The sequence below is a fragment of the Tauraco erythrolophus genome, chromosome 13, assembly GCF_009769465.1.
Source record: "Tauraco erythrolophus isolate bTauEry1 chromosome 13, bTauEry1.pri, whole genome shotgun sequence".
Classification (NCBI taxonomy): Eukaryota; Metazoa; Chordata; class Aves; order Musophagiformes; family Musophagidae; genus Tauraco; species Tauraco erythrolophus.
Window position 1 is genome coordinate 17,939,702 of NC_141477.1, and position 26,954 is coordinate 17,966,655.

A 26,954-nucleotide genomic window follows, 5' to 3' on the forward strand; every position below is an offset into this window, starting at 1 on the left:
TGTCAGAAGCCAGACAGAGCCACTTTTGTGTCAGGCATTCAGCTAAACTGGTCAAACTAAACTGAGACATTTTCAAGACACTCAAGGTCAGTCTAATTTGACTAAATTAGAAAATGAGAAAGAAAAAAAAATAGTGACCTGCGAATGAGGGACAAATGCCTCAAAAGATATAAACTTAACCGAATGCAGGAAGCCAAACCCTGAGCTCTTGGAACCTCTGGAGGAGTATAACACATCTGCACGTCCCTCGTAAGCAAAGACAGAACAGACCCTCCCACGATTCCAACATCAAATTTTCATAACAATACACAAAGCAACAAAGTGACCACGCAGAGAATGATTTACGACCCATTGAGAAAACTATTGTTTATTTAGAAAAAAGGTTACACTGGTAGAATTCAGCAGATAAAAAAATTCTTTTTTTTTTCTTTTTTAAAAATGTCATTGTGAAACTTTTCAGACTAAAGTTCAGCAATACAAAGCTCCTGTAGCTGTAATTGAAACTTAATTTATTTCAGTTTTTGAAGAGAGCATTTCCAATCAATCTAAAAACAACATGACGAACAAAAGGTGTGGCAAGGGACAACTGAGCACAGGTTTAGGTTGGGATGGAAGGGACAGGGTTCATTCTTTGTTTCTTTAAACAAGTCAACGTTGTACACAATATACAAATAATCCCTAAGCATTGCATGAAAACAGTGCTCCCACTTGACTTTTTTTTTCTTCTTTAGTCACTGATATTAAAAACAGGCCAAGTAATAAATAAAAACTGAGTTTAAATGAGGTAAATCCAAAAAGGTTCAATAACTGTTTATTCGTGGTTTTCAAACATCTAAAAGAATGCATTTCAGATTGAAAGAATTACTAAACTCAGGCAGTATTTTCGACAACCTAAAGTGGAACTCTGTACACATGAAACCTCATTTGCACTATGGCAACTGTTTGTTTGCAGCACATTGTGCTAAAATATGGAATAGGTAACACTTTCAGCCAGGTACTGAAAATAAATGTGTAAGAAACTAAGCAACAAGTTAAAATACAGTAATGTACAACTCAACAATTAAATCCTCAGCATGGGGAAATAAAGCAGAGAACTGAATAATTTAAGGAGATGCAGATGGGTCCTCTTCATTCACAAATTTCTGTGCAATCTATACTCTGGAAAATACATTTCTGGTCACAGCTGGATATCTTCCTATTTGAATCTCACCTGCAACAAAGGCGTACATAATCGGAATTAGATGTTGTTCAAATGAATACCAATCTCACAACTTAGCATTTTATTCCATTCACAATTCAAAGAATGAAGGGGAAAACAAACCTATTTTCATCCTTCATTCATTCCTTAACTCCAGTTTAATCCACAGCAAGAACTACATTAATGTGAGCACTGCATTGGAAGTAGTGAAACACACATTTAAAGATACAAATGAGAAACAAGTGGTCACTTGTGAAGGTAAAAACTCTTTTAGAAGTACAAGCCCCTTGAAATGTTACCATCTCCAAATCAGGCAAGAAATAAATGCAGTCAATCAGACGTACATTAGGAAGAATGTTATAAAAGATTTAACAAACAGGAGCACAGGATTAGACTCCACAACTGCATTGCTACAAGAAGCATTTCTGGCATTGTTTCATACTTCACTAGGCAAACGATGGGGTGTGGTCAGTATTGCAAGCCAGATGCTCCAGTTTAGCCCATTACAAAGCTGGATGCGAATTTTACTGTGCAACTGACATTTAATCTAAGCACTTGTTGCTTAAATCATGATGTAGTCATAAAAACACAGTTGTGTTTTTTTAATGGATGACAATCCCCACTTTGTATTGAATTGCTGGTCAAGATAAAACTTCATATTTTATCAAAGAAGCTGCAAGTCCTCAGTAGTGAACTTCATCTACTAAGATTGCCTTTTTTTTTCAAAAGTAAACGAATGGGGAAAAAAAAGCTGGGATACTTCCACAGTGATCAGACAATAACGGCTACGAAGGAGAAAGAGTCAAAAAAATTCCATTAAATTCTTTACAAAGAGTGCTCGTAATTTTCAGTTTGGAAGCGATTCATGGAAGGATCTATTATTTCAAGAAGATTAAGCAAAAAGAAACAGTACTAAGTAGTAATAACCAGAACTCCTATCCTGTTCTCTACCAACACCCTCCAAAGAGCAGCCGGTATCAGCATGAGCTTTATTGACCCAAGACCCCGCCGCACACTGGCCCTCAGCTTCAGTGGCTGAACGAGCAATGTCACCAAATGAAACCCTTGAGATCCTTTTTCCAATAATCTCCTCTTTGCTCTTTCAGGCTGCAATCCACACATGGAGACTTTTTTCAGAAGACATTTCCAGATGATCAGAAAATTTCAGAATTCAAATTGGTTTTGGTTTGGTTTTGTTTTGTTGGACTCTCATCAAAACACTCCTCTGTAAGTGTTACATAAGATATCCTGTAATCCTTAGGCCTCTTGGAAAAGCATTCCCAACAGCAAAGCATTTGCACCTTTCAGATTCAGCCTCTGTTGTTTTAGTTAAACAGAAGGACTTGGGACTATGTCATGATCTTTCTCTGACACCTAAGGCAAGCACAGCCACTAGCAGGAGCTACGCTGATTTGAGAGTCCACAGCCAATAAATCTTTCCCGTAACTTCTGCCATATCACCTTAAATATTCTCAAACATGATATCTATAGAATTGAGTTTCGAAAACACTGATGCTGGAAGGGACCTCTGAAGACTGTCCTTGGTCAAAAAGCAGAGTTTACTCGAACGTTGCTCAGGACTGTGGTCTGCCAAGTTGGGTTTTGAACAGCCTAAGGATGGCAGCTCTGCTGCCTCTCTGGGCAAACAGCTACAGTTTTTGACCATTCTCACCGTAAAAAGATCCCCCTCCAATATCTTTAAATGGAATCCACAACAAATAGTGTTTGTGAAAGTTTGCATCACTTTCTAGTCCAGCCAAGAGAGTCATGAAAAACAGACAAATTTTCAGCCTCATCAATTCTTCTTCAATATGTGAGCTGAAGGAGGACTCGTGCATTTAAAGACGTCGTCTTCCCCCTCTGCAACAGTCTGTCTGATAAAAAGGAAAACTCAGCCGAACTTATATGCTGTTCAGCATTCAACACATATATTACTCTATAAAAGCAAACAGTCTCAAACCGTGAAAAATGTGATGAATTAAAAAATTGTTTCTACTTCATTTCTGCTTGCGTTCACTTTGAGTGCTTACAGAATCCATACACAAAGTTTTAACTGAAACAATTCATCAACTCTGAATAGACAAGAAACATAAGAATTGTAAAGCACTTGGACAATTTGTGTACAGAGAGAAGCTGTATTCTTTGATATTTGTTGAATAATATCAGTTATTTTCATGTTTACCCAACATATACACACTTTTTAAAATGTAAAATTGTCCACTGCTTTATATACAAAGGTTGGTAGCAGTGTGTGACTCAAGTTGGGTAGGTCAGGTGAAGTAATTTTAAGTTCACTGGGGCAATTTCCTTCCCAAATAACTGAAAATGAAACATTCCAAGACTCTTAAAATGGCTAGATGCAAAGAGGAGAGAAAAAACCCTCATACCCCTAAAACTAAATTTAAATGTACATATATTTGCACAGGTCTGAAAAAAAAAATTCAGAACTCTGTCAGCTTCAAAGAGCAATTTATTTTTCTAAAAGCTCCAGTCTGAATATGGGTTACTCAAAATACTCTGAAGTCTCTTTTCTTTCTGCAAATAGTCAATGCCTCCATGTGAAACTTCCTTTGGCTTCTTCCTCCTCAAATCTGATCAAATAAAAGAGTAAGCAGAGATATTGAATTGACTTACTACACTATATAGCAATTTGGTTTAAAATCTAGTGCTTTCGTTAAAGGATACAAAACTTGACCTTCCAACAATTAAGAATATCTTAATATAACAGGTAGGTTATCAAGACTGATCACTATCAGTATTCACACAGATTCACCTTCTGGTTTTGTATGGCAATCTTTCTTGGAAAAAGTGCCAAACATGAAACTGCTGACCCCACCACCCCGCCACTTTTGAGGGTTTTTTTTTGGCCAAAAAAATTTGACCATCTATACAATCTCTATGCTGATGATGTGGAAGGTTTTGTTTCCTGGGATAGAATTTAAAAAACAAACAAACAAACCAACTGAAACAACCAACTACTCCAAAAAAAATTTGCCCCCTCGAAACAACAAAAAAACCACTGTCAAAAACCCACCCTGGGTAATTTCAGTACTTTCACATTCAGGGTCTTTTGTTTATATATCCTTTATCAATCAAAAGGAGCCACAGGAGATATCAAGTCAAACTGAGTAAATTATAAAAATTTTTACCTTGACTGGAGAAATCTTCATTATCTGTGCTTGTCTGAAGATTTATGAGTAGATTCAAAGTTAAGGAAAAAAATGTATTTTACTACATAAAATAAAAGGAAGGTTATTTTCTGTACTTTTTTGAAGAGTTCATTTGCAAAAGGATATTGTTTCTTTTCTTCTTTCCCTCCAGTACTGTCTCGTTTTTCTTTCTTTTCTGTTTTTTCTTTATCATGTCTTGATTCCTTCAAAAAAAACATGCATATGGGAAATAGTTTATTATAGTATACATGGTACGATCTGAGTAGAAGGATTATACATATTTAGTTATAACTGGCCACAGTTAAAAAAGAATCATGTCAGAATTACAGTAATCAGCTTCTATGATTTCTGAGATTATTCTAACTTTGTCTTACAGTTCTATAATAACCGCTATGACTACTACAGAGTTACAACAGGGAGCTATTGTTTGGTGTTTTATGAACATGACTACAACATACTTACCTGTCTTCACAAAAAAAAGCTGTGCCAACACATGCACTTGAAAATCTGAATACAAGCAGACTAGTTTATATGTAAATTAACCCTGCTTTCACCTATTTGCTCACCAAATCAGTTTGCAAATATTCTAGATTATTCAACACCTGAAGTACAAGTTTTGAATTTTCCTGGCTACTGCCAAAATGAACTATTCCTCCAGTTTATCCAGGAGCAATTGCTGAAATATTTAGAGCTACAAAATACCAGAATTTCCAGAAGTGTTTCCTACACATTCACAGCGTGTCTTTTTAATTCAGGCATAAAGCAGCAATATAATTTAGGAAAAAAAGAATCAGCTTGTTCTGTCAACAACAACGAAATCAAATAAAAAAAATAAGAATAGCTTATTTTACCTTTTTGCTACCAGAGGAGCTCTTCTCCATCTTTTCTGCTTTAATTGAATCACCTTTCTCTTTTCCTGAAGATTTTGATTTGTTCTTCTCCTTCTCTTTTTCATTTAAGCGGGGGGAATCAGAAGGACTTTCACTTTTACTATGTTTTGAAGAACCAGCTAAAAACACAACAGAAAGCTGTAATTCACAGCAACTACAAGCCCAATATACACATACAAAATAAAATACGTACTTGTCCCATTTTCCTCTTTGCGCCGTTTAGTTGAATCCTGTGGTACCTCTCGGTCACTGTTTGAATGATCCTGGCACCAAACACAATTATGCAGATGTTAGCAGATTAAAACACACTCCTGACGTAGCATCTGCTTACAATGATGGTTTGGAGAACTGATTTTTGAATACTTAAATGTAAATGTAACTGAATTATCATCTCTTGCACAAAGTCTCTCGAGATCGGTTTTGAAGGGACAAAGTTCTGAACACATTACTGTAAACCGACCTTTGAAAAAGAAACAGAGCAAAAGAAAAACAACCCTGATACAGATCACTTCTGCTTGGATAGGTTGTGCAACCAATTATTACTGCAAGGACTTGGAACAGAAAGCTTTCCAAGTATATACCAACTTTCTAAACTAGTTCATAAAAATTTCACCAACCCTTTTTCGATCTTTCCTTTCCTTTTCATCTTTCTTCTCTCTCTCTCTGGATCTTTCCCTTGACTTGTCCAAATCTTTCTTGTCCACTTCTCTCTCCTTACTCTTGGACAGTGTTGGAGTAGTGTGGTTAATGTAGTGCTGTTAAATTAAGGCAATATCACCAAATATTAATATATATTCCTAGATGTGTAATTAAGAAGTCTTACTCTAACATAACAGATCTAGCTCAAAGAGCAGAATTAAACATTAACACTTTACTAGCAAAAAAAAGAGTGATTGAAGACACTTTCTAACTTGTCATCTATAATTTAACCTACGGCTTTGTTTTCTCCATGCTGGAAATTCAAGAACACTTTCTCTTAACTGAAACGCTTACATTAAATAAACACAACGTTGTTCGCCTGTATCGTTTGATATAGCAAAACAAGTCAAACAGCAGTACTAGTGAAACAGGATATGCAGATCCCTGGGCTGGCTTTAACGCTTGCAATCTTGCCTGGAATGAATGAATGGAATCAGGTGCTTAAACACGTTCTAATTAATTTAAAGAATAATCTTAATTCACAAAGTACTTAAGCCAATACTTTGAATAATGTGTTTTTTCACCTGAAGTAATACAAAACTCCACCTTAAGCCTCAACTGCAAACGATAAAGGCAGTTGAACATACAAAAGAATTGGTTTTGCTCTGTAATGTGTTCTAGGTTGTTATTCCACTCTCTCTTCTACACCATTTTGATAAGCTCTGTAAAACATACTAGTTTCACAAAGCTGAATATTTTTAATATAAACTGGGGTCGCGTGGGAAGAGACTAGAAAATAAGTCACAGTAATGTCAAGTGTAACACTTGCCAAAGTTTAAATGCTACTGTAACTAATTCTGTCTTTTTAAATACAATTCTATAGCTAGATCTTTCTAGGAAATATTCTTCATAAAATACCAGTAAGTGCACATTTTAATTTAAAAATACCTTTCCTTGGTATTTTATATATTTAAGTTACAGCAACACACAGATTTAAATCAGTATACTTTACTCTTTCCCCAGTTCTGTAAGCTAACAATTTTATTTGGGGAAAAGAACCCCAAAAAGCTTTTTAATTAAAATATTCTCTGTATTTCTTTTTAGAGAGACATCTTACTTGAAAGGACACCAAAGAAAGGTAAGTGAAGGATTAGTTTAGCACAATGCAGAAATCACTTGCACCAAACCAAATCATAGAATCATAGAATGGTTAGGGCTGGAAGGGACCTTCAAAGGTCATCTAGTCCAACCCCCCTGCAAGGAACAGGGATATCTCCAACTAGATCAGGTTGCTCAGGGCCTCATCCAACCTGGCCTTGAACATCTCCAGGGATGGAGCGAGCATCCACCACCTCTCTGGGCAACCTGTTCCAGTGTTCTACAACTCAAATAATTTTATTATTGTAATGAAATTAATCCTGTCCTTCTCCAGTTCCAGTAAATGTTTAATTTACCAAAACTTGATGTTACTTGTCCTACATTAAAAGTCACACTGAGAACGTTAGGTCTCTTTTCCTTTTATTACTTAACTGGGATTATATTTTCTTCCTCTGCCAGACACTGAACCTTCAATACCCCTTTCACTAGATATTCTTTCCGCTCTTTTCCCCTCACTCCTCTTTTATTGTTCCATTTCCTATATTGCCATTCCAAAAGTAAGTTTATCCTTGCTACTTTTTTTGCTGTCAACTTTTAACAGTGACTTGCAAATATGTTTTTTTTCTACACAGCCCCATTCCGCTGTCTCCCAGAGATGCTTTCCATGTGAGAAAGCAAACACGCAGCTCTGCTTTCTCCTATTCCATTTCCTAAGTTCACGTGGTTGTTCGCAACAGATTCCACTGCTCTTCTACCATCTCAACGAAGAGTTTTGGAAAACTGCACCCCTCCCACCCCCTTTTACAAAAAAAAAAGGGTCTGGATTTAGCTCATCAGGTTTTATCAGCTTGCTTCTAGAAATGCTGCTAACTGAGACCACATCAAATTTCGGGCACTGTTGTATGCTGTGTAACTTGGGCAAACGCCGAAGCAAGAACAAGCACAAACCTATCTCAAGTCTGGCACCATTTATTTCGTAACTTGCAATGTAACCAACACTTCAATGGTCTGGCCCCTGAAGTTGGGCAAAAGCAGCAATAAAGAAAGCCTGTAAGCATACAACAGCACTAGACTTCTAACTTTCAGTGGAAGCTGAACTCGTAAATCTTAAAGGCTTCTGAATACCCTGTCCTTTCGCCACCCAAGCACATGGCAGTAAAAAAGAACATTTAACTTGTCCTACACCATGTATGGGGAACACTGTCAAGAAGTGCCTTAAGTCCGTTAGAACGGCACTGAAGAATGAAAATTAGTTCATTCAGCGAGAAAGAACAGAAAACAGCATTTAGAAGAGGAAGGAAAGGGTTGGACACCCCCCAACCCCAAGCATGTAACAAACAATAAATCCATGAAAAAGTCACACAACTGCAATACACTTCCAGCTAAGTCTATACAAATGCATTATAGTTAATTCTAAAATGTAACTTTTCAAATGGACTAGGAAAATAAAGCTGTTCATTGATCATTTAATTACAAATAGCTCCACTGTCTGTTTGATTACCTCATCAATGTGTTAGTAAGTATAATAAATAGTTTTGAATAAAAATTTAGCTTAACTAATGAAAACTTGAGTGAAGTTTCAATTAACCAATTGAACCTTGTAAGGTTCAATTTACAGCTGGGAGAAAACTGACAGTAAGGGAGGAAAAGGCGAGATTATATAGACTACCATATACCACACTTCAGATAGAAAACTATAATATTTGTCTTGAGCTCACATCTAATTGCAAAAACCAAAAATGTACAAGATACCATGACAATGATTTACAAATTATTTTTTGAAAGTATATGGATTCAAGCTATGGACACTATAATTTCATCAATTGCAAGAATCAAAGGATGCTTGCTATATACACTCTCCCTATAAGATTCAATTAAAAAAAACCCTCAGCAAGTGTCCATTATAAAATCAGAGCTATTTTGAATTAAAACATGTATAAACAGTGTTCAGAACACTTTACAAAGAGAGCTACAAATAAAACTGTAAATATAGAATAGGAAGTGAAAATCCATTATGTATTTTTCAATTAAGTGAATATAAGTAATCCTAGACAAAACCCTAAGTTATCTGGAAAGTCAAAAAGGTCAGCATTTTCACCATTTCCTGAGTAACCAAAAAATCTTAATAGCAATTTTAGAAGATCTGATCCATTTCCTACTAACCACATACTCTAATATATTAGCAAGTTCACAGTATTTGTAACTGTTACTATGAAAGTGGTTGAACAGTTGCAGAATCTGTCTAAAATCCAATATTGCAAAATGTCATTCAACTCGTATCTCACTCCACTCAGCGCTTGTCAGGACACTCCTGGAATACCATGTTCAGTTTTGGTCCGTGCTATACAAAACAGCTGTGGACAGGCTGGAGAGGGTCCAGAGAACGGCCACAAAGATGATCCAAGGGCTGGGAAGCCTGCCATGTGAGGAAAGGCTGAGAGAACTGGGCTTCCTCAGCCTCGAGAAAAACAGGCTTGGGGAAGACCTTATCACAATGTTCCAGTACTGAAAGGGTGGCTCCAAAGAAGATGGAGACTCCCTTTTTAGAAGGAGTCACGCAGAAAAGATAAGGGGTAACGGGTATAAGTTATTCCTGGGGAGATTCCCATTGGACACAAGAGGAAAACTTTTCACAGTGAGATCAGCCATTGGAATAATCCCCCCAGGGAAGTCGTGGGGTCCCCAACACTGGACACTTCTCAGATTCAGCTGGACAGGTGCTGGGCCATCTTGTCTAGACTGTGCTTTTGCCAAGAAATGTTGGAGCAGATGATCCTTGAGGTCCCTTCTGACCTGGTATTTTATGATTCTGTGAACTCCTGAAAGCATTTTTTTAGCATATGTTCTCCTAAGATACCAAATCCGAAGTGCGTTTATAGGAAGCAAATGTACAAAGATGATCATTTAGGAGGTTGTCTGTGATGTTTAGAAATATAGTACTATAGCACTAAAACATGAATACAACAGTGGTAAGGGGAAAGAGTACTGATATTCCAGAGATATGTCTCAAATATTTTTGGTTTTAAATAACTACTGTTTTTTTAATTGGTATCAAAAAAAAAAAAGAACTAACTACTCTAAGAACTATTTTAACTGTTCTATTACCTCTTCAGCCAAATAAATGGCTTAATCATAAGGACATTTCTATAAATTTTCAAGCTTCAGAGAGCACCAGAAAACATACTGACCCATTAAATCTCTTTAAAATATTGACAGAATAGTAAATTCAAGGATTTTAATTATGTTGCTTCCACATAACTATCCCTTCTTCTCCTGTACAGAGGTTCTATATAGCAAAATCCCTCTGTTACTACACTAGAATTAATAGGATGGAATTTGAATTTTCTCATGGAGCTTGCCACAAGACCAAAAGGTAAGTTCTCTCTGCAACAAAACATGAAAGTAAACTTTCGTGGTGTCTAAAAGATTCAAACCTTTGCTGAAGAGTCCTTGAGTTCGTTGAGGTTGTCCTGTAGAAAATGAACGGAGATGACACGTAAGCTGGAATAGTTTTCAGAAACCAGAGGAACTTTGGGAAGCATGGCCGTACCCTTGAAACAAAAAACAGCTACTCCTTCTGAAATAAATCTTATGTTAATAATGTACACTGAATAAAGCTAGGAACCAAAATATTTTTTTAAAAAGAAAGAAGGAAGGGAAAAAAAAGAAAAAAAGGAGACAGTCATATCTACTCTCTAGACCCAATTAAGTAAAGTATAAGATGTGTTTACACCTAATTCTTCATAAAACTGTGAAAAATACTCTCCAGCCAAGACAAAATATATCGGAAAAAAATAGTCTTAACTCTAAATACAGCTGAATCACAGGTGAAACAGGTTTAAAGTGTTTTTAAACCTGTATCTTCTCCACTTGCAGTTAAACGTGGTAGAAGTCACTCTAGAATTATTTTACACTGCCATTTACAAAAAAACAGGCAAGAAGAGCTTCCTCATTTTGAGTAGCTATTACTGTCACCTGCTTCCTCAAAACTACTGACAGCTATTTGATTTCTCCAAAATTAACCTAAATCTTTCACGTAAATCTTACACAGAAAAAGATGTACTCTGAAAAACCAGAAAAAAAGAGAAGCTTGTTCTAAAGTTGGTGAGATGGTGAAGTTTAAAGGCCCACATAATCCGTCACAGTGCTCTTGATGAAGTATTAGTAACTTACAGTTTTAAATGTTCAACGTACTGCAAATTCAAAGATTCCATGAACATAGATGGCTTAGAAATAAAATAAATATGGAGCAAGGAGTGGCTACCCTGAGTCTTCAAGTAGGCTACGCCCATGGTTTTGTGCTGCGCTTGAATGCTTGGGGTTTCTCTTTGCTGGGTAGTAGGCTTGGTTGCCACATCTGGTTTTATCGTAACGCGGGGCTCAACATGGTGGGAACCCATTGGAAATAAACAAACCTCGAAGGGAAGGTACAACAGAAGCTGCATGCGCACTGAATACACACAACTACAGGAGAACTGATCACCAAGGAGACTTTAAAATGGAACTCCTTTCAAGACTCCTCCTTAGAAGGCACATATCGGTATGATGCTCATCAAGAAGCCTGATGAATTCAGAGGTATCGTACATCCCGTATCATCCAGGAATCTTCAGTGCTATAGATTCTTCAATAGAAGTGCAGAAAAATACGCTCCACTCTGCTGCAAAGACTCATTTGCTTGTAGCTACCATTGCACTCCAAAAAAACCGACTGCTTAAAACAATGAGGCACTTCTGTGTAAAAATTCTCTTGCCATTTCCAAGCACTATTTACAAAATTTGTGCTAGGTCCTTGAAGCATTATTTTGGTCAATTAAAAATATTTTTATAGAAAAAAAGACAGTCCGCCAATAAAGAAAAGGTATGCATTTTCTAATGCAACATAAAACCTCCAGTGGTTCCAGTGTATACTTGGCACAAAACTTGAAGGAAGTCGAACATTGGCATCCCAAGCTTGTGAGCCTAACATGGGTGCTGCCTTCCTCAGGCTATACTAACCTTTACTGTTGAGGAATGTGATGGAGAAGAATGTGTATCAACTTTGCGGCGTTTTTGTTCTGAGGAAAGAGAAGAACAACAGCATTATTAAAAAAACATTTAAAAGAGGATAATCTAACAATATGGCCTTCTGAAGTACCACAATAATTTAAGCTAGAACTCAAGTTTTACCAGTATGTAAATCTTGTTTTTCTTAAGCTACCTAGAGTCACCAGCATGCCTGAACTCTCTTTAGGAAAGTTTGCAGGAAAAGTGTAATGTGAACAAACTGCTACCAAATTATGCTCACATCAAACTTCCACTTTATCTAAGTCTGTATCTGGATTTCAGAGTTGCTATGAAAACTCTGAAAAGGGGAACTCAAGGAAAAGCACGACGACGCTCCTTTACTTGGCTTTCCTTAAGCAGCGCAAGTATAAAACTCAACATCGGCCTCAGATTACAGGAACTTAAAATATCAGCCTTAAGGATATGTTAACCCTCAATATAAGAAGGAACAGATCAAGCTTACTGTGTCCTTAAGGAAAAAAGCCTACATCTTCCCTATCCCCTGTTTTCTTTCAATTCCAAAGTTATGATGAAACTCTCAGAATACACTCTTGAGGTTTTTGTGTTAAATTTTTGCAAAACTTGCAAGGCCACAGTTATACAAGTGTTAATAAAAGAGCATTTAGACTTACAGTAAAAAATGACAGGCTTCACAAAAATGAGCGCTCACTGAAGACACGTGAAGTTCACACATTCACACAGTTTGCATTTTGGAGATATCCTGACTACCCACTTTAGGAATTAACCACATTTAAAAGCCAGTGCCAAAATGCTTAGCTAATACATAGCAATTCTTTCTCATCTTTAGCATTTTTTGACATTCAAGGATTTTCCAGTGACACAATTCTATTTTTCTAGACAGAACAAAAATTAAATATGCAAACTTACCCCTCTCAGATTCTGATGTTTCTGATCGGGGAACAGGTGACTTCAAGGACCCAGCTACTGGCATCTTTTCTCCTCCTTTAGCATTTTCCTTGGATTTCATTTCCTTGGTTACATCTCTTTCTCTGGATGGCTCCTTTTCTCTCTCCTTTTCTGCAGTTGACTTTGACTCAACGATGGTAACAATTGTCTTGGATTTTTCTTCTTTTGAAGCTTTTTCTTCTTTCTTGACTTTTTCCTTCTCTTTGTCAGATTTTGGCGTTTTCTCCTTGATCTCTCTTGCTTTCTCATCTTTGTTTGCCCGTTCTTCCTTTGGTTTGTCTTTCCCATCCTTCCCAAGTGCCTTCATCTCTGGAGTGGCAGCTGGAGTCTTTTCTTTTTTCTCTTTCTCTTTTTCCTTCCCGCTTTTTTCTTTATCATCTTTCTCTTTAATAATTTTGCTGCATGAAAAATAAAAAGGCCAATTAGTAGGCATACAAAACCAGCTCTAGTTTTATCACATTCTGACAGTTTGATAGAACCTCCTGAAGCAGTCACTGTCAGATTCCAGATTTGCAGTCTCCGTCAGAATAGCAACAAGCAAATGTTGTTATTTGCTCTGTCTTTATGTAATTAAAATGGAATGCATTTAACAACAGTGTCAGATCAGTACAGCTGTACATTCTGGGAGAAATAATCTCATTTATTAAACTTTGAAGAAATAGAAACAATTTATATGGAACCTGAAAGTAAAAAAGAAAAGGCAGGTCATTTTCAAGTGGAAGAAAACAGAGAATGCCAGAGAGCAGTTCCCCTCACCTATTAGAAGCACTGTTTCCATTGCTTGTCGTCACCTTCGGTGCAGCATTGACAGCTTTATTAATAACTTTCACCACACCTTGAGACTTCTCCTTTAGTTTATCTGCTTAAAAAAAGACAACAGCTTTATTTCAAGAAATTAATACACATCCTACTGGTTAATATAAAACAAGTATCTAAGGATATTCATGTAAGATCACCTCTGCTAACAGTTAAGTAAATAAATGCAGAACACCCTCTCCCAAAACCAACCAAAAATAAAAGAACACACACTGACTCTGATACTTAGAATTGCATTTAGATTTTTTTTTCTTTTCAGTTTAAGGAGCCAAATTTTGAGAGAATAGTCTGTAATGTCAGAAGAATTCTACTAAAAAAAAAAAATCATAGGTTTGTTTACCAGTCTCCTCAGTAGTGCCTTCTTCCAGTCTAACTGTATTTATTGTGAGAGATGTAGGCATCCCAGCACCACCTGGCCCATTTTGTACTGTTGCAGCTACAGCATTCCTGGCAGGTGGGTCTTTGTGGTGGAATTCGTTTTCAGGTATCATGAAAGGCTTCCTACTTTTCAACTGCCCAGAATAGCTGCAAGTCGCACAGATTGTTAAATATGCACAAACATAAAGCAAAACATGGGTTGAATTTTAAATGAGGATCTAATCTAACAGTTCATCTGTTATTTGTTTCACAGTTTTTCCCAACTGATAGGCAGTTTCTTCCCCCTTTATTGATGAGCTCGAAAGAAAAAAAGGCAAAACAAACAAAAAAACACTAGACACAGAAGAAGCTGTACCTCCACACCCTCTTCACCACCACCACACACACACCTGCTAAATACACAGCTGACACAGCCTACAGACAAAACTTACAACTGTTAGGGCTACCTGAATTGCCCCTCAAACACACGTGGATGGTTCTGCATTCATCACAGAAAGACGTTAAGACATAACTAAGCATTTTGGTTTAGCATTTTAGAATCACAACTTCCAAAATCTAAGCAGTCTTGCATCAATAGCCCTTGGCTTTCTTCATTTTATTCTCTTTCCTACCTACCAGCTGCTATACTATTTCTCTAAAATTAAGCTATGATCTTGTAAGTGGAAATCTTTACTATTTAAAGTGTTTTACTAGAGTCTTGTAAAGGAAATTAGTGATCATCCAGCACAAAATAAAAGTTTTCATTCACACTGCCAGCCCTGAGATGCAGGATAGCAAAATCTTCTGTGGTAAGGTTAAAAAAAAAAAAAAAAAAAAAAAAAAAAAAATCAAACGTTAGGACTGTAACAGTTCCGAGTCTTCAGAAACCTTTCATGATCCACTTTTAACCACTTTCTTAAAGTAAGGTGTTGTTACCCCATAGCCAACGCATATAGATCAGGTCTCTTCTCTTTCTCTTCCTGACATATTTTATGTACTCTTCTTTCCAAGGCTTGGCCCAGGTTCAGCACTTTTGGATACCACGGAAGGATTTTCGTCAGCACAATCAGGATATTTCTGATATGTGTATATTCACCTGTTTCAAGGCAGTGCACAGAAGCCTAGAACACAAAATAAATCTCATGAAGTTGCTTTTTTTAATTAAAGCTTCCAAAACTCCAAGTTTTTCAGCATCTTTGTTTACCTTAGTTAATTTATAGTGCCATTTGTGTACCACATGCCTAAAATTCTCATAATCCAATTGATCAGCTTTATTTCCACCATCAAATCCGGTCGCCCGTAATATAGTTAGGAAGCCTGGATAGTTGCCACATTCCTACATGTGCATAAAAGAAAAAAAAATATTTTTTGGGAAGCATAAAACCAGTAATTCTTCAAGAGCTAATATGATAACTGAAGTACTTTTTCACTGATTCTGCTAAAGACTCAGATACAACCACACTTTACAAGTACACATACTTTTTTTAAAAAAAGCTTATTCATGTTGAAAACTTAGTTGTGGGTGAGAGAAGAGATTATTTGTAATTCAATTAGCGTTTGCAAGGAGTATTATGAGAGTTTCCATATGCTCCCTAAATTATCTTCAAGACAAGCCAGGAGAAAATCAGAAATGTAAGATTTTTTTTTAGCCACTATATTTTTTGACACTATACAAAATTACTTCTATTAAAACTACATGAATTACAGAAATGTAATTCTAAGATTATGTCATCAGAAAAATTCAATCACACTGTTTTTAAATCCAACGATTTCACTAAGTTCATTTTTATTGGGCTGAATTACACAAGTGGCCATTATATACCCTCATGAGCAAACCTGTTTTAATAACTTCACATACCTTTTCATATATGACTCTATCACTGTGCCATCTAGTCACAGTCTCCAGCATGCAGCACAGGAACCTGCCATATCTACTAGCTTCATTTTCAGTGCAACTTGCAACTGTATATATAATATCAGAGAAAACCTGTGAACAACAGCAATAAAAAGTTATGACTTTACTGAATTACAAAAGGAACGAGAACTAACAAAAATTCCAAATGTCTCTCACCTCAACGACTGTTAAGCTAGTTTCTAAATATAAAGATCTCTTACAAAATATGCCTAGTTTGTTTTCAAGACTTTATTGCCCAACTGCTGGTCCTTCACACTTAGCCCAGAATCTAAGCACTGCGTATAGCTGCTGCTGACATGCAGTTTTCCATAGTTAAAGTGTGTCTTCATTAGCATATAACTGTTTTGTTTCAAATTAATGAATTTACTTGAGTAGGTAGAAGTAAACACCTACCCAAGCTGATGCAAAAGGATTTTTTTCCTGGCCTACACAGATTCATCAGATCAGGGCATGAGCCCTCTTTTGTCACCTAGAACGTGGACTCAATATTTGAGTAAGAATGCTCTTTTGGACTCATGATATCAAAGCAAATACCTCATTCAAATGTCTCATCTCAAAAGAAACCAGACAATCGTAATTGAAGGTTCACATGAAAACAATCTTCCCCATAATTTTTTACAATACAGCTCCATACACATCCTTCTAATCAAAGCTCACAGTTAAATCTGTTACAACTGTACAGATGATGCACTAACTTAATAATTTGACTTCTTATAGCCCAAAGTGCCAGAACAGTTCTGATATCCCGGAACAGTACAGTCAGCTGGAGCTGAATGCATCCTGCAAGATTATTCTACGTTCTCCACCTTTTTCCTCCACAGGAGAAAAAGAATGGCTATATAAACAGTGAGAACAGTCTGAACAAATGCCTGCTTCAACTGCCACGTTTGACCCAAAAAGCCAGGTTGCTACTGCTATTGAAAGTATCCACCATGTCACCATGGGGGTCCCTTCCCATGTCTCGGCAGTGATACAAATTAGTCCACTGTCTGTAGTACCATTCACCAGGGCCAAAGGGTCCTAAGGATGCTGCTTGTAGGGCACAAGTATGAGGAAGCTCATACTACAGTAGTAGGGCACCTACAGCTAAAATGGGAGCTAAGGCCCTAGAAACACAGACCCTGAAAGGCTGCAACTCCTAGGGCTGCTAATGACTTTGCTCTGAAACTGTAGACTCATTAGGATAAATCAAATCCAAAAATTTCTTGACAACAAACTCCTGAAGATCTAGGAGAACTTAGTTTGTAGAATCTAAAGTACAAAAGGGAACTTTTGATTATCACAGATTCTAGACTTAAACACAGATTATGATTTTGTTTACTTCTTTTGGGAGGCAGGGAGGATACTAGTTTTGCATGCTCATCATAGTAATTAAGTACATAAACACGGGCAGTTACAGCTACTTACTCTATCATAGCAGAGGAGAGTGGAAAAGTTGGGTGTTTTCTGCTGATGCACCAGTTCTACAAAATGAGCACAATAAACCGCATCGATCGCCGAAAAAATGCATCGAGGAAATATACATAACTGCAAAAATTTTGTGATAGTCTCATTTTTGGTAGACTCTTCAAAAACAAGGAAGTTGAGAGAAAAAAAAAAAAGAAGACAGACAAAGTTAATGGGTTAGCACTCAACTACTCTCTTCCCAAGAAGTTCAGTATCACGCATCCGTATTCTTGCGTTTGTGCATCAGGCCACTTGTATTCCGGACATATCTTTGGCACTGCGCAGAAAAGTCAAAATAAGCTTAACTGTTTGAGGATGGGGGGACGGTAGGAGGGTGGTTGTAGCAAATCCTTATTGCTTACTAGGAAAATTCTATCACGCAACAGGGGAAAACACAGGCTCAGAAAACACTTTGGTAAACTTCTCCAACTGCTCAAATTCTGCACATTAGCGAAAGGAACACCATCTGCTATTCCTCTGGAGCGCTTGTTTTCTCCTTTCTAGGTGGGGCTGGCTTTCAGCTCAGTTTCCTTAAAAATGGAAGAACATGCTGTCTCTATACAATCCCTTAACAATCATTTTTCCAATCAACGAACCAATTACACGAATTCGAAGAGAGGAACAGTTTTCAGTAAACCACCATCCCAACACACACACACTTTGTGAAAGTCTCCTTCTACCACTAAGCAAAGTTTCATTCTACCACTGATTGCACTGTACGGTCAATGGTTACCCGCTCCATTTGGCCAACGACTGGTTGGTCAACATAACAGTCAAACAACTGCCCAAACTGGTCCCCATGGCAGCTCAAGCTCAGTTAACGAGGAGCATAAAAACAAGCTGGGAGGGAAGGACAGTGCAAAAGGAAGGCAGGAATTAAAATATATGGATGTAAGCACGGAACTAAAGACTGCAAATGGATGCCTCAGAGGAAGAACAGTCATGATCCTTATGAGGTCAACTGGTATTTTTGCAACTGGGATTCTTGCACAGGCTGCGGGGCACAAGTCGTAAGACCCAGAATTTACTTGCTTTGATTCTGTGATGCTCATGGAATAAAGCTTGTTCAAGAAAGGACTGTCAGCTTTTTACTTAATTAAAAATTTTATACTGATTTTATTTAATTTTAGTATCTACCTCTCAAAGGTTATAACAAGTCTTTGACACTTAAAAAAACCCAAACCCCCCAAAACCAAGAGAATCACAGCTTATAGAACAACCAAGTGTGTAAGCTGCACTTGAAAAGTGTAAAAGTAAAGCAAGTAAGCAGCCAGTCAGAACAGCTAGTTTCCGACTGTTAAAACTACTGGTCTACTTATTCTGCTAAAAATTAACCCACTCTTAACGTTATCACCACTCTATCACAAATATCTACATGAGAAGTCAGTCTTTTGGGGAAAAAGAAAGAGGAATAATTTTTTTAAATAGTAATTAAAACAATACTACTACAGTGGATGTACGGTTCAATTTCCTCCTACAGCACAACTTCAGGTAACTTCTGTGAGTGGGGAAACTGCTGAAACAGTTAAGTTTATCTCCATATACAATGTTGGGAAACTTCCTGCAGTTGAAGCCTGGACACTTGAGCCAACAACAAGCTATTCCCCGCATCCCACAAATGGCTGTATTATTTACAAGTACGCATTTAGGTACGGATCAGATCTACAGAGTCTTCTACACACTTTTGGGTGCTTCCTTAGGCAGACAAATTTATCAGTCAGCTCTAGACCAAGCTTCAGTTAGGTAGTAATTTTTCAACCAGTAATTTCATGCAGCTAGTTAGCTGTCCATACCAGTACATGAAATATTTATAGGGAATAACCTTTCTTGATTTAACTGTCAATGTTTCTTCATTAAATCAGTTGGGTGAATCTTACATGAGTCGGACAATAAAACGCTTTTCCACTGGATTATGCTAGGATCCTTGGGACAGACGAACAACTACTTCCAGTTACAAACTGAAAGTTCTTCCAGAGAAGAAAACTGACCAGAGAGAAACATTTCAGATTAACCATACTAGTAGAGTTCACAATCACTATGAAACATTACAGAGGCTTTGTCAGAGAAAGTTTGTTCCGCCTCCTGCATATCTGCCAAATGAAACATTTGCATGCTGTTTCATTTCGTGGTGCTGTCAGGCTGGCACAATATTTATCTTGCCATTGGAACAGGGTTTATATTGCTGCCCAAATACTGGCATGTTGCTCCTAATCACAGGACTCAAAGTAAGTTAACTCAAACCATGCACTGAGAGTTTACATGCCTATTTCTTGCAATGTAGCAATTATCCTAATTTAGCAGCATTCTATCTTGCAATTACAACTTTCCAATGAATTGGTCAACCTCTTAATTTATTTTCTAAATTAGTGCAAATCTAAAAGATCTTGACATTGTAAGAAACATCTCCCTGAAAACCATTTGCAGCAGAGACACATTACATTCTAATTAAAAGTTTACCTTGCTAACAGACCTCAACATATAAAGAGATCAAATTTTGAAATGAACATTAAGAGTATTAGTGTAAGCAGAACTTTCAGTTCTGGAGACAGCGATGACTACAAAAACATCCAGTGTTTCCCCTGCACACACTTACTTGCCAGAAGCCAGTTATCCTTTTCTAGTTTCAGTCTCTGTAGAACCCTCTGCACATGCTCCAACTGCTTCTTCTCCTCTTCAAGGAGTTTGTCCTGAAGAGCTGTGCAACGTTCTTTTTCTTTTTTCTTTTTATTTGGAGGCTATAAAATGTCAATGCAACTCATTTAGTATTATAGTAACACTTGCTATAGATAGAGCAATTAAATTCCTGATAACGCTAAAGAACACTTGAAAAGCTTTCTATTTCACTGAATAATGTTCTGCTCTAGTAATTGATTGATTTTATGAACACTAGCTGACTAAAGACAAAAGTGAACAGCTAAACCACAGATACGGGTGCCAAAGATTACTTTCCAAAACACAGATTTACCAGTAATTTTCACTTCGTAAAGAAACTGGTATTTTTAATGCAGGAATTCTAAGGAAGAGTCAATCCAAATTATGTGAATGTGACAAATCAGAATGGATCAATCAGTTGACATAAAACCTCCCATATCTAAATGGCCTTAACATAAGAATTCACGAAAAAGAGTCTTCCAAGGTCAGAAAGTTTAAACCGGACCATAAAATTATATAAACATACCATTTCCTGATTGTCATCTATGGCTTTCATCTGGACTTTAAGTTTATTGACTTCTCTGTCATAGCTACTGTGCGGGACGGCAAGGTCATACATTGTCAAAGACCAGAACGTAGCATAAAACTGAGGGCTGATGTCATCCCAAACCTTGGGAAGGTGCAGAGAAATCACAGCATCGTGAACAGGAGCCATCACCAGCTCACAGGATGTAATGTATTTGTGAACTTTGTGCTGCTGTTTATTTCCCTTCTCAGCTTTTTTCAGTTCATCATACTTTGACTGTGGATTAAAAAAATTAAAAAAATGAAAATGTGATCTTTGTACGCAAACAATATAACTGAACTTTTACAATATAATTTAGCTTTTCTCAAAAGTATTTCTACATAACAAATATTTACACATACGAAACATCATTTATATACACAAAGCACTGAAGAACACCACACAGAACTTTCAGTATTCATCCATATTGGGTGGATTTATCTTTCTTCACTGATGCTGTGACCTGGTGTTATACTAACACATTATACTGCACCAAGTAAAAATTGCTCTTGATATTGAACATTTGAGACGCGGGCACAAATGTACTTCTGACACTTCCTGAGATACCACATCTTTTGGCAGCTGCAACATTTTCCTCCACAGCAAAAATCCACCTAAAACATCTGCAAAAGAACTTATACATTTGGGGGAATGGGGAGGGAGAGAACTCCTACTGATCACCTAAATCATCAGAAGAGATGACTTCATTAGCTACAACTTCTGTCAGTTGTGTGAAAGTGGACACATGGACCATATTTTCTGTGAAAATAAAGTATAACCTGTCCCAGCCCACAGCTTCTCTTTGTACCTCTACTCATAAAGCTTCTGCAAGTTTTGTTTAGCAAACTTTCTCAGGAACCTAAGATGTACTTTGATAATATGTAATACAGCAGCACTAACAGCAGGCAAACAGAAGAGTTCTACTTACTGAAATATGATGTGCATACATGGGTCTTGAGAGGAAAAACGCAGCATCATGAGGTGTGTGAAACTCATTACAGAGAACGTCAATAGAAGGCACTCGCTTAATGTAATCCTCTGTGCTTAGATTGGATGCTAAAAACCCACCAAATTGTACCAGGGTGTCATGGCACTACATGTGAAAGATACAAAAAGTGACCAAACGGTATTATTTTCTTCAAAAGTGAAGTTAGGGAGAGCTTGAATGCTTTCTTTTTTAAAAAGCTAACATCACGTAGCAGGGCAAGAATTTTCTCATAAGGGAAGAATTGCTAAGTTTTCCATGCCACATGCTTCTGTCACTCACTGCTGGCTCAACTCTATCTGCATCAAAAAAAGAGCCCTACAAAAGCCAGTAGAACTGTAAGAGCATTATGTTCTACCAGAATGAAATGAAACTAGTTCCTACTGCCTAAGGCGGCAGAAGAATTTAAGCTGCTGCTTCAAAAAAAACGAAAGTTTCCCTAACAAAGTAAGATCAGAAAACTGTAATAGCTGACTTAAGAAATAAGAACTTTTTATGACAAAGGATGTTCTAATCTTTCGCTCAGAAGTCACTTGTCATTGTAACATGTATTTAATACACCCATCTATTTTAATAATGAGATCATTGCAACTAACTTGGAAAATTCTTATATATTTGTATTTATTGTGCTGAAACACTACAAGTTACTGAAGAAAAGGAGGGGTTCTCACAAATTCAAGTGGTTTTACTTGCCTGATCATACAGTTTTCCCACCAGCTTCAGATGTTTTTCCCCTCCCTCCTGAAAGATCACACCATTTCTCTGTTGAGCCATAAGCAGACACAGTGGAAGGGCAAGATCATGGTCCAACAATGCATCTTTCAATCTCTGAGAAGATTTTTTTGTATTCCTGATTTGGCCAAAGTATCCACCCTGCATAGTACAGAAAAAGTTGCCCAAGTTTGGAAATACTGCATCACAAATGCAGTGTGTGTTTCTGACTGCAGAAATACTGATAAATTAACATCAATACAATTTCCTGCTATCAGTAAAACTCTCTGGATCCTGTACTGCAATGTATGTATGTAAGAATCAGAAACCAAGTCTTGGATGCTATTAGTTAGTCTTTTAGACAGTAAACGAAGAGTGACATTTCAGCTCAGGCATCATGACACTGTATTTTAGACCTAGGTCTGCCATGATCTGCTCAAAGACCCTTCTCTGTTCAGTAAAGGAATTTTAGATTTTAGTTCCAATTACACCTATTCAAATCCCTAGAGAGTTGAGCCTAGGTCAGACTCAACTCGGTCTTTGACGCCAAGGCTGCAACAGTTTTAGCTGTTAAAACAATTTAAGATGTTACTCCACTCAACAGGGAGCTGCTACCCTCAGAGCAGGGCGTAAGTGGCAGGATGGCACAATACACAAGCTCACCGGCTGCTCTAATTCACAGGTCTCACATTACACTGAATAATGAAGGCTGCTTTAATATGAGATGCTGTGAAGCACAACAATTAAGGCTCATTTATACCTTGTCTTGGCTGCCTGTCTGCAAGGTTTGTAAGCTCAATGGAGTGGGAAGCTCCCTGATGAAAGAGTAACACCTTTCTCAGCTATGCTGCCAGAGTTCATGAATCAGAGTCTTTAGAACCACCATTGCGAAGCAATAGCTATTATTAATTAAATTTAACACAAAACACACCTCAGCTTTTAGTTGTTCTCCACCAGTCATGGCTTCCAATTGTTCCATTGTCATTTCTTCTGTAATTTCTATCCCTGCCATTTTCTGTACTACCTCTTTTAAAATAAGCAAATCAAAGCTGCATAAAAAAAACAGAGAAGTGGAGTAAAAAACAAGCAAATTTGTTTAAGAAATGGAAGCTATGTCATTCAATACGCAGTACAAAGCAACACTATGATGCACATTAAAAGAAATAACATTTTAATTCTTTTTCAAAAAGAAACTAGTATGCCGAGTGCACAAGGATCTCTTCATTGCAAGTAAAAAGTTAGTACTTAAAAGCAACGCAGGCATTCAACAGCTAGGTTTCAGAACCCCTTCAGAACAATTTCAGTTTTCGAAAATAATAGTGAGTGTGGTGTTATTAACTCTTAAGTATCACCAAATTAATCAAAAAGTTGATGGATTCCTTTTTTTTTCATGCTTCATACTGTACCTATACAGTTATTTCATGAACAGGGAGTATTTCAGATTTTATTGAAAGTTTCTTGAATAGCGCACAGTCTTCGAAATTTACTGGCAAAATTAGTCTGGAGAGGTTATTTGGAACATGAAAAACCTTTTTACTTAAAAAACAGAATATACAAAACACTCCAGTAATCATCCCACCCAGAGACTAGGCTTTTACTTCCTGCTTTGAATTCTATAAGGGAAATAATTTTTCATCAACAGGAGTACAGTAAATGGTATCATGATCATTCAAATCAGCAATATTTTCCAGTAACTTCTGAAATCTGTGTGACCTACTTATAAAAAGTGTTGATCCATGTCCTCCAAAACAAAGTTTTATATTTAAATAATTTATATTGTTTCTATTTTTGTTTGCTGTTCCATCTATAAGCATGTTTTCAGTCTAGGAACTATGCAATACCAGCACATACTCCAATTCAAACACTTGAATACTCCAGTCCTATGGAACTGATCATATGGTAAATCCATTCTACCTCTATGACCCAGGTACTAAACTGAGTATTAAAAATAAATTGATTTTTTTTCCAAAATATTTCAAGTTTTAATACTTAACTCTGGGGAAAGACAAGAAACATTACTTACCCTTCCTCTGTAGTGCAATGTGATTGTACCATCATCAGAATATAAAACAAATTGGGGACAGGGGAGCATATGAGACTGAGTGTCTACATTGCAGGGAAGGGAAAAAACTAGATTTCTGAACATAAATACCCTGAAATAAGATGCTGCGTTATCTCCAGTGGTAAGCTTTCAGTAAACATATGGGGATTCATAACAGAAAAAAGGTGATACTCACCTATGTGATAAAAATAACACATTAAAATTAAATAAATAAATGAAACAATAATACTAGGTGATAGCAATGGAAGGATAAAAGGAAAAAAAGAAGATTCAAATTGCAAAGCTTGTTTAAAAATTCTTTTTTGAGTTATGATTGACAAGGACACATCAAGAAGCAATTCAACTGCCATTAAATAAATCAGACAAAGTATTTAAAATAATATTAAAACACTAAGAGCCATCCCTGCGGAGAAGACATTATGAGAAAAAAAACCTAAAACTGTAACAGTCACACCCTTTTATATCATGGATACTTATTTTTTTAAATAACGTACAATAATTTCTATGACAATATTACAGACCAGCAGGGTTTTTTTCCTGTCTGGTTAGTTGTTAAGAAAACAGTGTTAAAATTTAAGTTACAGATAAAAAACCAATACTCAAAAAAAACCCCTCAAACGTTTCACAGCTATAAAATTAGAGGAAAAATTATGTACTAAAGAGAATATTATTCTTTCTGCTATTTAAATTTTCTTAACCTTCCTAGTATTATGAATGGAGCTTTATCACTACTAGAGTAACTACTACTTCAAGTGCTCATGTATCAGCAAACACCCAAATAATAAATTATAAAAATTGAGTTGATAAAGACCAGTTGTGCAAGACTTGCCTTTTCCCAGCTTTCAGTTGGTTGGCTACATATTGAAGTAGACCAGCAAGTTCAATCGGATATTTTCGGAAAACTGCACCACAAAAGCTAGCCAGACCTAAAGCAAGGAGAAACAGCGGTGATCACACCTCATGAAATACTAATCATCACATAAGCATTAGTGAAGTACATGTGGAGTGTTATCAATGTTTGTATTTTTGTAATACAAAGAAAAAAATATTTTCCTACTGATTAAACTTGACAGCCCTCTGGTTTGTTTAAAAAATTAGCTGGTAGATCCCAGTGAAATATTGATCATAATGATCAATAGTATGGTAGATCGAAGGGAAGGTGAAGTATCTTAAACATTAATGTAATAAATAAAACAAGAATACTAACTCTGCAGCCAGCTCGAGATTGTAGTGTCATCATGCTTCATTCTCTCCTTCTCGGGGTTTGCCAGAGCTTCAATGATACAGTCTTTAGTGGAGTTAAAGAGAATATTTTTCCTCAATTTATAAAAACAAAAGTTACACAGACCCGTTTTTCCAGCTCCACAATTAGTAATATATGAACATGATATGTAAGTACAGCAAGCATGACATAGGGGATGCACAAACATAGTTATGGTATAAAAAATAAAAATCATGAAAGAAATGGTAACTTAAAAAGCAGTATTTATCTCAGTATTTACAAGATCACTATGCCTTAAAAAACAGAGTAAAAATAGTAAAAAAACCCTTAAAAATAAAGTATAATTTTAGAAAGAGTGAATAGAGAGGGCTCTGTAACCCACTAGGAGTGCAAAGGTATTTGCAAACTCCACTAAAACTTCCAGCAAAAAGCAGCAAGAATAGAAAACAACAAAAGACAATATTTACTCACAGGTAACAGATTTAATCTGGCTACAATTGCAACTTTATCAGCACCGAGATACACCGATTTACGTAAAAAGGATACACGCCAAGACATCGTAGTTGAGCGAAGTGAGGTATTTCAGTGAATCAACAACTGGAGTTATTAAGTTATCATATTTTTGAATTTGGGATAAAATCTGAAAGTTACAAAAGACATTCAGCTGAACAGGAACTGTATTCCTTATCTTTCACATAATAAATCAAAAACCACTTAATAATGCTTGTCTTCAAAACCTACACAAAATATCCTTCGAAATTCATTTTTCCAAAGGTCCTAAACCACTGCCAAATTAATAGATAACCTGATTAATTTATCTAATACCTTAGAGATATCAGTGAAACAAGTCTCTAACATGTAAAAACAATTACATATAACTATTTTTCTTTTCAATCATCAGAAAATAAAATCACAAAAACATTTCAACCTTTTTTTCTTCCCCTAAGATTTTTTAGGAATCCTAAACCTTAGCAGTAAGATTTCTGTTGCTACTTCTAATAATAATAAAAGACTATTTATAAAAAAATGAAGCTAGGTCACAAAACAATACAAGTAAATTGTGTTAATAAAATTTTACAAAGTTCTGTTCGGTACATAACACGTGCATATGTGTGTATTGCAGTATTAATTTCTTCCAAGCAAAATCTAAAAACTGGTAGATCAATAATCACAAGTCACATTTATGAATAAGGTGGAGGTCCACCAACATACTTTTACACCTCTCAAGCATTCTGTAGCACTCAGTAATCTTAAAAAT

General features: G+C 36.5%; 1 protein-coding gene across 10 annotated transcripts in view; it reads right to left on the reverse strand.

The window, feature by feature from the left end:
* Window positions 1–780: 780 nt before the first annotated feature.
* THOC2 (THO complex subunit 2) overlaps window positions 781–26,954 on the reverse strand; it is a 58,337-nt gene continuing 32,163 nt past the window's right edge. For 2 of the 10 annotated variants that reach the window (XM_086619747.1, XM_086619744.1), the window contains 23 exons: window positions 26,243–26,336; window positions 25,682–25,762; window positions 25,304–25,400; window positions 23,344–23,461; window positions 22,395–22,574; window positions 21,645–21,809; window positions 20,678–20,953; window positions 20,093–20,234; window positions 17,461–17,618; window positions 15,997–16,125; window positions 15,343–15,474; window positions 15,075–15,259; window positions 14,122–14,306; window positions 13,722–13,824; window positions 12,927–13,363; window positions 11,991–12,049; window positions 10,430–10,465; window positions 5,876–6,013; window positions 5,452–5,521; window positions 5,220–5,377; window positions 4,495–4,571; window positions 4,348–4,395; window positions 781–1,210 (listed from right to left, as the gene is read on the reverse strand). In XM_086619747.1, coding sequence (XP_086475873.1) covers window positions 4,368–4,395; window positions 4,495–4,571; window positions 5,220–5,377; window positions 5,452–5,521; window positions 5,876–6,013; window positions 10,430–10,465; window positions 11,991–12,049; window positions 12,927–13,363; window positions 13,722–13,824; window positions 14,122–14,306; window positions 15,075–15,259; window positions 15,343–15,474; window positions 15,997–16,125; window positions 17,461–17,618; window positions 20,093–20,234; window positions 20,678–20,953; window positions 21,645–21,809; window positions 22,395–22,574; window positions 23,344–23,461; window positions 25,304–25,400; window positions 25,682–25,762; window positions 26,243–26,336 — 3,048 coding nt within the window. In that variant the 3' untranslated portion in view covers window positions 781–1,210; window positions 4,348–4,367. Of the gene's footprint in view, window positions 1,211–4,347; window positions 4,396–4,494; window positions 4,572–5,219; window positions 5,378–5,451; window positions 5,522–5,875; window positions 6,014–10,429; window positions 10,573–11,168; window positions 12,050–12,926; window positions 13,364–13,721; window positions 13,828–14,121; window positions 14,307–15,074; window positions 15,260–15,342; window positions 15,475–15,996; window positions 16,126–17,460; window positions 17,619–20,092; window positions 20,235–20,677; window positions 20,954–21,644; window positions 21,810–22,394; window positions 22,575–23,343; window positions 23,462–25,303; window positions 25,401–25,681; window positions 25,763–26,242; window positions 26,337–26,954 lie in introns of those variants that run through there. The other 8 variants (XM_086619746.1, XM_086619741.1, XM_086619742.1 and 5 more) reach the window with 8 other exon arrangements.